Raw genomic sequence first — 14253 nt, 5'->3', positions numbered from 1 at the left:
ATATTAGGGTCTAACTAATAAATTTTCAAGATTTTCAAGTTAATGATAGAAAACAAAAAATAAATTTTGGAGCATAAAGAAATAATTTATACTTGCACAAACGTAACGTGTTTTTTTTAGGAAAAATTATTAGAACATTGCACAACTTACATTTCTGAAAGTTTCAATGCTTAAGGAAGCATTACTAGAATATAATAAACAATTTGAAATTTTTTCGAAAGTTTAATAAGCAAACAAAACAACAAGTGTATATATTACATTTAAAATTATTGTTCTGATGATAAATACATAAAAGAGTCGAATTTTAAATATTCTTTAAATATTTGTATTAAATAGTTCATCTTTTTTTAGTACTATTATTTTTTATTTCAATTCACCTCCCCAATGCCATGAAGGCCACTACCGCCTAGGAGGCTACTTTAGTTGTGGTTACAACTCTCTCTCAACTCTATAACTCCAAAACAAATATTTATATTTTAAAATTAAATGCATCTATATTGTTTAGGAATAAAACCAATAGAAGTTATGGCATCTTGCTTTACTTAAATAAGGCTGAGGTAACCTTGTTTTTTTATAGAATATTTTAAATAAAGAAATTTTTTTCACAAAGAATTGATACAACATGTATCTTACAGGAGTTATGGTTGAAACGCATAGTAGAAAGTGTTAACAAGATGTGTACAGAGCTTGGAATTTATTTATCACAAAAAGTTAATAATGTTTGTTTTAATTTTCATGATGTATATTATATAGTTAGCATAGTATATATGTAGTAATCAATTCAGTTTCATGTTTTCGGTCTTTTTGATTTCATCATTAATCAATTTTTTGAATCAAAAAAAGTTAAAGTAATAACAATAATTTATTTGAAAAATTTAAAACTGAAGGTTTTAAAATGTTTGCCATCAAAATAAATGTGGATTTAGTATGAATGTGAATATCAATGGATTACTTTTAATTTTATTTGGTATGCTGTTTACTTTAATATTGCACTTTTAAAATTATTTAAATATTTTCTTTAGAGAACTGTAAGCCAACAAGTTGATTTGGGCGAGAACATCTTGAGTTTTGTTAAAAAAGATTGTGATAAAAGTATGATTAACTTATGTTAGGAAGATCCATTTTTAAGCATTAGAAAAATTATTTATTTCCCTGAATTCGCTTAGGTAATAGTGTAACATTGACTGGTGGGTTACATTGACATGTGTTTGGTCAAGTGTTTTTACCAGTCAGCATTTGAAAATGCTTTATTCAACAGTCATTTATAGAATGAACAAATATTTTCATCTGCTTAATAGAACACAAGCACGTTTCTTGAAAAAAACACAATTAGCATATTATATCTTTAAGAAGACACTATCAGAACTGATACTAATTGATATTCTTCTAATAATAATTTTTCAATACGTTTTCAGGACACTGAACAAAATAGAAAAAACATAAAATGTTTTCTCTATTTTGTTTGTTAAAATTCTAATAAAAATTAGTCAAAGCATCAAAATTAGTCATCTATATTATTAAATAACTAGTTAAGTTCTTTATCAGTTTGCAATATCATTTCTTCAATGGCTGCAATATCATTAGTCACGCATAGAAATAATGCATACCAACTATAGTTTGTCACAGCTAAAAAAAAGTTATTTACAAAGTTGTGTCAATGTCACCCCTCTTAAATTTTTTTCTAAAATTAGACATAATTAATGTTTGCTTTTTTCTTTGATAAATGCTCTTTTATGGTGCTTGGTAATAAGGCTCTTAGATCTTGGAGCACCTTGTTAACTAGGAAAAAAATGGCAATACTAACAGGTGATTTACTGAGTATTAACAGTAAGTTTTATATTAATACCAGAATCTATTAATACAAAAAAACACAAGTAAACATCAAAATCTATAAGCACAAAGTTAAAAATTAGAAATATTTTTTTATTTGCAAGCAAACTCTGAAGCCTAATCTTTTTACAAGGATTTAGAAATTTTAAGAAATAAATAAAATTAATATTTAGTTCAAATAGTTGTTAACATTTATGTCAATATTTACTGGATTTTACTCAGCTTTTTTTGTAGCTAAGCAATATTTGTAATAGATAATTGGCACATTTTTACATATATATATATATACATATATACATATGTACATATATACATATATACATATATACATATATACATATATACATATATACATATATACATATATATATATATATATATATATATATATATATATATATATATATATATATATGTATATATATATATATATATATATATATATATATATATATATATATATATATATATATATATATATATATATATATATATATATATATATATATATATATATATATATATATAAAAGAATCCAACTTGTTTATTTTTTTCAAAATTTGGTTTACGAAGATGTATGTTATTTTAGGTAATATCAAGTTAAGACCTGTTTACTCTGCATCAGATTTCTTTGAAGTAAAATATATTACTATTTTTGATTATTAATGATTTTACTCAAATTTTATTTGATATTAAAAATAATTTTTTTCATTTTAATGAAAGTTTGGTATAAATTCTGATTGATTTTAGATGTTGTTTAGATGCTGATATCAATAAAGAATAACAATTTACGAGACAGGTTTGCTTAAAAAAATAATTCCTTTTTTTGTTGGTCATTAAAATACAGCATAGAGTTTATAATGTTATATATACATATATATATACATATATATATATATATATATATATATATATATATATATATATATATATATATATATATATATATATATATATATATATATATATATATATATATATATATATATATATATATATATATATATATATATATATATATATATATATATATATATATATATATATATATGAGGGTAGGTTGATTTTTTATTTTTTTCAAATCTCGTAATAGCTAAGATACAGTAAGGTGCATTTATTTATATAATAAATAAAGTTAAAAAGTTGAAGTTATTTAGTTATATGTATGGCAGCTAGCCAATCAGCGTTAGATCTGCAATCTGTCATATAACTAAATACCTTTTATCAAATTTATCAGTATCTTCAATTATTAAAAAATTTCAAATTTTTGCTTGTGGTTTCATATTTTCCTGTATTTTATAAAAATTCCATTCAAAAAAACTTGTGAAACTAAGGGAAAACTCAAAATTTTTGTGGGAAAATATTGATAGAGGTTAATGTTTTGTTTTATTAAGTATTTTTTTTTAATTTTCACAAAATTATTTTTATTAGAATAATAAGCAAAAGCAAAATACTTTATGCATACATTTTTGATCTATTTTCATTTATCAAATAATTAACTAATATTCATTTAAAAAATATTATTAATCATTAAATAAGTCATTTAAAAAATAATATATAACATGCTTGATATATTGTTACATGCTTGAAAATAATATATTATTTTCAAGCATGTAACAAAGTTAAGAAAGTAAACAATTGTATGACTAAGAACAATATTCTTTTGACATAAACCTATGACACAATATTCGGTTAAGCAGTTTTGATAAACTAGATTTATGTCTGGATTCAAATACATATTTAATACATACAGTATTAAATGCTTTTGAAACTTTACACACCTATCAACGCCCTGGGAATGGGAGAATGGGTCATGAATATTCAGGTATTCAAGACCTACTCTCTCTAAAGATCAGCAATGTTGATCAAAGATATCCAGCTTGTAACATTCCAGTTCACTCGAGGGGTCTTTTTTTTTTATTCCATAACACAAAATATTCTTATTAAAATATTCAAAAAACTTCTGTTTAAAATTTATAATATAGTTCTATAATGATAATATATGTAGCACAGGGCTCGAATTAAGCGTATCGCGATTACTTTTCGCACCTTCGCGATTAGTTTTTTCTTAAAATTTGTTTTTTTGCGATCTTTCTTTTTTTCGCGATTATTCTTTTTTTATTTTAGAAGATTGAAACTCTATTCGCGAAAATTTAGTGTTCTTTTACAGTATAAAACTGCAGTGACTTCTGTAACGATAATTTTTTTTTTAAAGCGGAGCATAAAGTAAAAGAAAGAAAAATAAAAGATTTAGAAAATCAATTAGCAAAAATGTTCAAATGCAGGAAAAAGACCGATTGTTTAAGGAAGGAAAAATTTATAAAAAACAAATGATTAAATACCTATTCGAATCAAGAAATAAAAGATTTTAATTGAAAAAAGAAATAAAAGTTAATTGATTGAAAAGTCACTTCCTTAGCTCATTCATTATGAACAAATTTAATGATATTTTTATAAGTTTATTTTGCGAAGAATAGTGGAAGGCAATATAGACTCTAAATAGTTATTAGAAAAAAACTTTAAAGTTTGTTAGTACACTTGCTAATTTTAAATTAATAGCAATAAATGGATGCAAATAAGGACCACAGATGCAGATTATCTACAGTTAAAAAGTGGGAAAAACATTTTAATTGCGAGTTAGAATACGATTTAAATGGAAATGAAGTTATAAGATTAACATGCAGTTTATGTAAACAATTTGAAAAACGGATAAGTCAAACAAAATTGTTTTCCATGACCTGGATCAAACCAGGAACAATATCAATAAAAAAAGAGTTACTGGCATTGCACTTAAGCAGTGCGCAACATAAAGAGGCCAGGAGAATTCATCAACAAACAACAATAGGTTCAGTTTCATTATCTAACCATGTTATTCATAATACTCCAATCGGGCGTGGTTTACGTAAAATGGCCGTAAAAGACGCTGACTCGTTACGGAAAAAGTTTAATATTGCGTATTACTTGGCAAAATTTAAATCAAAAATCAAAAAAAGTATTAGATCGTAAAAGATTCTATTATTTAGACACATTTTTTTCTTTCGCTTTATTGTATTGAATGAAAAAAGTGAACGCTAACTTTTATTATAAAATACATTGAATGAAAAAGCAATAGATAGAAATATCATGGGAATTTAATAAGGTTACTTAGATAAGAAAACTTACTTAATAAGAATTTAATTATCATTCTTGTTTGTGATTGTGCGGGTTTTCGTGAAAATGTTAAGTTTTAACATTTTATCACGATAATGTTTTCGTCATTTTTAATAGTTTTTTATAACTGTTTCAAATTTATAGATTGTTTTGTTAGAGTTTTAAATAATTTTTTTTACTGTTAAAAATTTATAGAAAATTAAATATTCTAGTTGTTTTAAACAGTTTAAAATATGTAAATAAAATAGAAAATGAAATAATTAATTAAAAGAAGATTATATCAAGTTCATTGATTTTACAAAAATACAGCCGTTAGATTTAATGCAATATAATAATAGTAATAATGTAAATTATAACTAAAGCTAATTTACAACCGCTGAACGTAAATGTTATCACATCTTTTGCAAAAATGAGACTTATTATATATATTATTATAAATAAGTTAAAATAAATAATGCCCCCTACCCTCGGGCGGGAGTGGAGGAGGGGTTATGAGCAACAAAAAAATCGCGATTAGGTTTTTTTACGTTAATTTGAGCCCTGTAGCATATTGCATATCTTTTTAAAAAGCTTTGTATACATATGTGATAAATGATATATAGATAAACTAATATAATGAAGTTTACTTCTGTCTGAGAGTATAGTTTCAAATCCAAGAGTTCTGATCTACTCATGGTGAATTTTAACCATCACGTAGTGGAAACTTGCAGGTACCAAACAGGAAACACTATATTGAATTTTTTTTCACAATTCATTTTACACCATCAAATTTGATAAGATTTAATTGCTTAATCGTGAAGAATAGATTCTGGGGTGAATCTTGCAGTTTAGAAGATTTTTTTATTTTAAACCATGACAGCATAAATAATAGCAATAAGCAAGCTTTATAAGATTTGTGTTAGGGAATCTTAAGGGTTTAGTAGATTCCTAGGAATTTGCATCCTAGGGATGTGTAAAAGTAAAATGATTTTCTGCAGCAACACATTTTGTTATGAAATTTTTGCCTACAGACATGTTTGTGTTTGACATCTTTCTATACCAATACAAAATAAGTGCGTCTTTCCTTCTGAACCTGCATTTTCTTAAATTACTTTTACATTCAACTTAGCTCTGTCTAATTTACACTAATCAATTAGAATGCTATTGAGATCAACTCCTAGTACCAATAGATCTTGATATCATAGAGGTATTTCCAAGAGCTGTGCTGAGACTTGAAGAACATCCACCTCTGATCAGCTCCTTAGCATATATTTAAACTTTTGAATGCTATAATCTGCTTGAGTTCTTATGCTTAATTGCCGCTCCTCATGTTCCTTAAATGAAAAAGAACATATTTAAGAAAAGTTAAAAATGAGTTTGAAATTAATTTATATCAAAAAAGTACATATATACATAAAATAAATTAAAAGTTTAAAATATTATTTCCACATAGCTTACAAAAAAGCTACACAAATAAAAATACCTGAGTTTTGTCGTTTCATGTAATCTGTGGAATCTGTTAAAGAGCATTGCAGCTCGTTCACAATATTATGTGATGTAAAATACTTTCTTCCATTGGTTTAACCTTATTATTGTGTTTTGAAGCGGATGTATCTATCAAAAACATCTGAAATAACCCCTTAGGTCCTGTTTTTAAATGCTGGTCTTGCCAATTGCAGAAAGAGCTATATAAGCTCTTTCTTAAATTGGTGCTTTTACTTCTTATGGGCGTATGCAAACTATGTATTCCATTGCGCATTTATTTTTTTTGCACTTTACATATAGATATTAAGGTACATTAGACACACTTAAAAATCGGCCTAAAGTTTTTTATTATTGGGATTTTTTATTTTCTAGATCTAAAAATTTAGTTTATATTATTATAACTTGACACTTAGCTGAGTTATAATAATATGAATGAAAATGAAATTTACATAAAATACTAAACAATTAAAACTTTGCACAAAATAACAATCATTTGTGGATAATTTTAACGCAATGTTTAATTTACTCTAGTTTAACTGCAAAATAACATTTTGAAAAAGTAATATTCATAAAAAAAACCTAACTGGTTTTGTTTTATGAATGTAAATTTCAAGTCAATTTTAGCCAAATCTGTATAACAGGCTTATAAATTCAGTTATTTAAACTTGAGCAATTTAAAAAGTACATTTTAAATACAAAGCAATAATTAAGCAAATAAATAGCAAAGAAATTAGCTACTTTTTAATGAAGTTTGTTGGCATTTTAAATTTTTAGTTGATAGAAGTAAACACAGTTGAAACTATGAAATTAGGAACTGTTTGCAATATAATATAAATTAAAATAGTGTATAAAGTATAATACATGAGTTCTTTAAAAATGAAAAAAAAAAATACTGCAAATAATAGATTATAACATTTACAGATCCATAAACCTCATCAACTTATAAAGTTGCATTTTTATATGTAAGTAGAAAAAAATAACATAAGTATCTACGCGCTTTTTTTTTTGCTACTTACATATAAAAATGCAACTTTATAAGTTTCAGCAGTACTTACATTTCGAAATCAACCTACCCATATCTTTTATGTTTATGACCAAAATCTTTGTACTAATCAGGTAAAATTAAAAAAAAATCCAAGTCTAAAGTGTACATTAGAATATCAATAGTTTTATTTGAATAATGGAAATTTAGAAATGTAATAAAAATGCTACAGCAAAAAAAAAAAAAAAAAAAATCACAATGTTTTGAAATAACAGTTTAAATTGTGAACTGTATAATTATTTGCTAATGTCAAATTGACAAAATTTCATAAGAATTAGTATTGATTAGTTTCCTTCTTTTGTCTTGGTAACTTAGACCTATGGTAGTGGATTTAAAACTGAATTAACCAAATTTTGGGTCTCTTCTGTTAGTATGCCATGAGCTCATTATAGCTTCTTTTAAGTCATCTTTGTATATAAATGCCATGTATGTTTTATTGGATTTGAAAAAAAGTATACCATAAAACCAATAGAACATTCTATTGGATTTGATTTTGGACTTTAAGGTTGTTGTTTTAAAACTTTGAAGTTATTTGTATCTAAGTAGCTTCATTTTCTTAACAGTATGTTGTAAGTCCTACTCTTGTTGGAATACGAAATTTTCATTTCCAATTTTGTAGTAGAGGGTTACAAGTTGGCTTTGATAATATTACAATACATTGAGACTTCATTCATTGAAGCAAAGTTGTATTTTGACTCATTGGAGGACAAAATTTTCTTCAATATTGGCATCTTTTTGTACTTCTTAGTAAACTTCAATCAATGTTTTATTTTGCAGTTAAGAAAAAAATTTTTAAACTACTCTAGAATCTTGTTCTCTGATTTTTTATTGTTTGAGGTGTCAACTTGATGTTAATTGTTTGAGGCATCTACGTGTTGTTAATTGTTTGAGGTGTCACCATGGTGTTGTAGTCTTCTTGAAAAGCAAGTTTAGCCAAAACAATTGTGTTCAGCAGTTTTTACCAAAACAAATTATGTTTGGTAGTGTTTTAAAAAGTAGCAATTTTTGTAGCTTTTTGTTGAATTTTTTTGAGTTTTATTACATCACCTATATATGGCTTTCATACTGCTGTTGAAAATTTTGTTTAAGATGTTATGTGTGAAGTGAAGAGTTGTTTTCAAAGAGATTGGTATTAAATAGTTATACTTTTGTACTTCATTTAGTACAATATAAAAATTTTCTGAACAATTTTAATTGCAGTGTTTGTATGCAATTATTGAAATAATACAGTTATAAAAAAAATCTTAAATACCGAATCTATGGTCACTGCTGTAGTGGTGCTGTGACCAATAGAGTTACTTGTAGCTTAGACTTGAATTAGATCTTTTATGTAATATATTTTTGATAATGAACTTTGCAAAAATTTTTCTTTTAAATTTTTTAAGTTTTTTAAAAAATTAATTTTTAAAAGATATTCTTTCTAAATTTTATAAATTAACCCCATAGATTTTGATAATACCATTAAAGTTCTTTGCAATGCAAAGAACTTCAACGGGATTATCAACATGCTTCTCATTGAAGGTTTTTTTTGAGAGGATGTATATATGAGAGGAGGAAAACTTAAAATAGTCAAAATGTAAAATCAACTTTTGCCTTAGTAAGCATTCATCTTTGAATACATTTAGTTGTTGTCTTGTTCAAGTTTTCGACTTTTTTACTTCATTGATTACTTTTGATCAACACAGTTTGATTGTAAAGTATAATATTTTAATAATTTTTCAATTTTTGTTTAGTTACCTATTGTTGTTGAAGTGTACTTAATTAAGTATGATCCTTTATCATATAGTGTAAGAACATCATTATGTTTGATGAAGACATGTTTACACGTTAAAGATTTTTTAGAGTTGGTACTAATGCTTTTTTAAATTTATTGTATTTTATATTTCTTTTTGTTTAAAATTTTTGTTTTCATTTGATTTTTTAATGATATATCCAATATTTTAGAAGTCTTTCTATTCAGCTATGTATTGTTTACATCGAATGAGCTTTAAAGATCAAACACAAAAAGGTAAATCAGTTTATACAACCAACTCTATTTCTTTAATTAACTGAATTAAACTTTAGGATGGGGTGAAAATTACTTTTTTTGAAAATCAAAATCAATCTGGTACTCAAAAGAAGCAAAATTTTATAAATGTTTCAAAATTAGTAATCATATTTTATAAAACAAGTTTTAAAAAAAAATTAGTTAAAATAAAATCTTTAAAAAAATGTTCAAAAACATTATTTTTATGCAATAAAATTTACAATAATAGTATTTATATAAAATGATTACTATTTTTGAAATTTTTATAAAATTTATAAATGTTTTTAACATGTTTGAATTTTAAACTTTTCTTTATATTATTCAAATTATTTATTTTCATTTTGTATTATTTTTACGCTATATTATTCTTTTTATTTTTATATTTAGTATATATATATATATATATATATATATATATTTATATATATATATATATATATATATATATATATATATATATATATATATATATATATATATATATATATATATATATATATAGAACCCTTAGATGTTGTCCGAAAGTTTTTTTCCATATTTTGTTGACAAAAAGTAAAAATTAAAATGCAAGACCGGAATTTTTTTTATTTTATTAATGATAGACTGCCTGCCCCAACCAAACCCTCAGTCGATGTAGCAGCACTCCCTTGCGGGTCAGGCTATTTATCAGTCAATGTAGCAGCACTCCTCTGCGAGTCAGGCTATTTGTCAGTTGATGTAGCAGCACTCCCTTGCGAGTCAGGCTATTTGTCAGTCGATGTAGCAGCATTCCCTTGCGAGTCAGGCTATAAGATAGTCGATGTTGGCGTAAGAATCACTTTTTTCCTTCCGCTCTTCCCAAAGACAACAAACTATAGATCTATATATATACATATATATATATATATATATATATATATATATATATATATATATATATATATATATATATATATGTATATATATATATATATATATATATATATGTATGTATATATATATATACATACATACATGAAATATATATACATACATAAATGATTATTTAAAACCATGTAAATTATGTTTAAAAAATGCACTTATAACATTATCAAAGTTCTCAATTATGGTTTTAAGATTTGATTTTTAATGCTACACAAATTGACTGTAAATAAACGTCAAGCATGTTTTTACAACCCTTAGGTCTTTAAAGCCATAATATGGTATAAAATAATTTTTTTAATAACTTTTTTGCTTAGAAGTATTTTTAAATAGTTAAAAACAAAGGAGTTATGGAGTTTAGTATGTATTTTCATAACTTTTTCTTTTTTTTTTCCTCTTTCTTGCCGAATAGCCCATATATATATACATATATATATATATATATATATATATATATATATATATATATATATATATATATATATATATATATATATATATATATATATACATATATATATATATATACATATATATATATATATACATATATATATGTATATATATATATATAAATATATATATATATATACATATATATATATTTATTTATATATATATTTATAAATATATATATATGTGTGTATATATATATATACATACACAAAAGTATGTAGGGTATATAACTACATGTACATATATGATAATTAGTTAGTATATGATAAATGTTTATCATCAAACAGTCTTTAATATTGAGTTGATCCCCCTTTGTTCTTGATGACCTGAGCAAAGCATCTTGGCATACCCCAAATAAATTCGGCAGCAAGTCGTTTGAGACATTCGTCATGATGCCATACTCATATCAAACGTTCTATCAGATCACTTTTGTTAGTGGAGGGCATCTTTAAAACTTCACACTTTAGTTTGTTCCACAATCCCATTATTGGGTTGAGGTCGGGACTGTTCCCCAGTCAGTCCAAAACAACTATGCCAAGAGCATGAAGAAACGCCATCACTGATTTTGCTGTATGGCATGGAGCGCCATCCTGCATAAATATTCCTCTCGATCTTGGATGATGTTTCTGTATTGATCTTGTCTCATAGTACCTTTGACAATATGTAGCTGCCCTGTACCGAACACAGATATGCAACTCCACACCATAACTTTGTCAGCATGTTTCACTTTTGAAACTGTACAGGCTGGTAAATCACGGTCAGTGCAACGTCTATGAACAAAGGACACTCTTTCCAGCATGGTTTCAATCGACAACTCGTCCGAAAAGCAGGCCTTAAAAACAAAACAAAAAATTTATTTAACCATTTTGCTATTCAGTTTTTATTTAACCCTAACCATATAATTACAATAATCTAAAGAAACAATAAAACTGTATCATACATTTACACAAATAAAGATTGCATACCACTAACATCATACATTTCACTCATCAAACACATTTTGTACAATACTTATATTTACAAAATTCATGAAATTATATATAATATAATTTCATAAATAGATATATTTTATATATTACCATCACTGAGTAAACAAAATGTCACATAAACAAACAAAATGGCGTGTTGCATAGATATTTATATGAATTTCAAAACCTATACACTTGGTTTTGTCATTTTTAACATTTTTAATATATTTTTTGGGGGCTATTTGGTATATACTTGCTGAAATAGACAGAAATTGTACGAATTTCTAATTCATTGTTCAGCACTGTATATATATATATATATATATATATATATATATATATATATATATGTATATATATATATATATATATATATATATATATATATATATATATATATATATATATATATATACATACATATATATATATACATACATATATATATACATACATATATATATACATACATATATATATACATACATATATATATACATACATATATATATATATATATATATATATATATATATATATATATATATATATATATATATATATACGTACATATATATATATATATATATATATATATATATATATATATATATATATATATATATATATACATACATATATATATATATATTTTGTTGTTGTTGTTGTTGTTATTTATATAGTATATATAGTCTTTATTTATTTGCTTTACTTATTGTATAATAAATAAAGCAAATAAATAACTTGGATTAGACACTTTTAAATACTTAAATGAAACACCAGGAAAACTTTTATATAAAACATTAATACAATCTCATTTGAAATATGGTGCAATAATATAGAATCCTTTTAGAAATAGCGAAATTGATAAAATTAAAAGAATTCAACATAAAGCCACAAAAATCGAGTATCTTAAGGGTTTTTTGTAATGAATAAAGGATTGATTTTCTAAAAATCGAAACAAAAAAAAATAGAAGAGAAAGAAAGGATCTTATTTAAATGTTTAAGATATCTAAAAGATTTGATATAACAAATTTCTGAGGAAATTTGTTTTTTCAAATTCTTTGAATATCAAGGTTGAAATGACTCAATGAAGTAGCCTCCTCAACTTTAGTGGCTTTGATGGCCCAAGGCCATGAAAGCCACTACAGTCAAGGAGGCTACTTTTAGTTATGGTTACAACCCTCTCTCAACTCTATAACTCTGAAACATGAACCTTGACAAACAAGACGGTTGCGTGGAGAAACAAGTTGAGCGAGATACTAATATGAGCGTGGTGGGGATCAAACTTTGAACTTCTAACTTAGGAGGTGAGCGTTTTTAAACGCTTTAAAAATTATTTAAACTAATATAACAAAAATTACTGCTAAAATCTAAATTCGGTATTTAAAAAATAATACATTTCCTTATAATATATTTCTTAAAAAAGTTATTTTAACCTAGTCTTTTGCTTCTTTATCACAACTTATTTATTTATTTTTATTACATATTTAATATAATATTTTTTAATAAAGATTATGAATACGCTATAGATAGATTTTAATTACCAATAAGATATTTGTAAATGTAATTAATGTTCATAAATAAATGTCAAAAGAACTTTACACGATATTTGATTAATAAGAAACAAAAAAATTTACATTTTTGAAAAATTATTTTAAACAAAAACACTTCTCCCTTTAATTTTTTTTTTTTAAAAAGGTTTTTTATTTGCTTTAACATATTTTATTTTTTATATATTTAATCTACGATGAAGAGATTTATGTTTTAACTATTCTAGATTCCGTTGAAACTAAATTTAGCATTCTATATTTTACTATTTAATATTCTTTTAAAATTTAAGTTTTTAAAATTATATTTAATTCAAATTCATTTAATTAAAAAAAAGTTTCTTTAACAAAATTCACAGTTTCTTTAACAAAATTCACAGTTGCAATTAAATGGTTTTTTTACGACTTAATATTTTTTGAATAAGCTTCACATAAATGATAATTAAAAGATAAATTAATTATTCCAAAATAAAAAAGTTTTTACTTAACGTACTGCTGAACGTTAACTGCTGAACATGCATGCAAATCTCTATTTTAAACGTAAAATGCAAGCTGCATAATGCTTCTTAACAAGACCTGGGTTTAAATCAGGTGACTGGCCATTCCATATAATTAAATTCTTTTTGTTTTTTTTGGCTGCAATATAATTTAGGCAGAATTTAGAAGAGTGTTTGGGATCATTAACAAGGCTTTAAACCATTGTTGAATTTCCCAATCTTTATGTATTTTTGTTCATCTCAATCTTTTAGCTTTATTTAGTTTGCGTAGTAATAGTTTATTTTGAGAAATACTGATTTTTGAAGCAATTTTCTGTGTTGAATAACCTTCCTTGTGTAATGCCACAATAACAGCTTGTTTTTTCTACAC

General features: G+C 24.4%; 1 protein-coding gene across 6 annotated transcripts in view; it reads left to right on the top strand.

The window, feature by feature from the left end:
* LOC101235419 (TBC1 domain family member 19) overlaps positions 1–14253 on the top strand; it is a 69237-nt gene that overhangs the window by 27136 nt on the left and 27848 nt on the right. For 5 of the 6 annotated variants that reach the window (XR_010642561.1, XR_010642560.1, XR_010642559.1 and 2 more), the window contains exons 4-10: positions 506–557; positions 636–710; positions 1023–1092; positions 2420–2466; positions 2592–2629; positions 9273–9333; positions 9431–9494. Coding sequence is in view for 3 of the 6 variants with exons in the window: in XM_065813811.1 (XP_065669883.1) it covers positions 506–557; positions 636–710; positions 1023–1092; positions 2420–2466; positions 2592–2629; positions 9273–9333; positions 9431–9494 (407 nt within the window). In the remaining 3 variants the exon portion in view is untranslated. The remainder of the gene's footprint in view (positions 1–505; positions 558–635; positions 711–1022; positions 1093–2419; positions 2467–2591; positions 2630–9272; positions 9334–9430; positions 9495–14253) is intronic. The other variant, XM_065813810.1, reaches the window with a different exon arrangement.

Source organism: Hydra vulgaris, chromosome 12 (genome assembly GCF_038396675.1).
Source record: "Hydra vulgaris chromosome 12, alternate assembly HydraT2T_AEP".
Taxonomy (NCBI): domain Eukaryota; kingdom Metazoa; phylum Cnidaria; class Hydrozoa; order Anthoathecata; family Hydridae; genus Hydra; species Hydra vulgaris.
The sequence above is the reverse complement of the archived record's forward strand: the minus strand, read 5'-3'. Positions and strand labels throughout refer to the sequence as shown.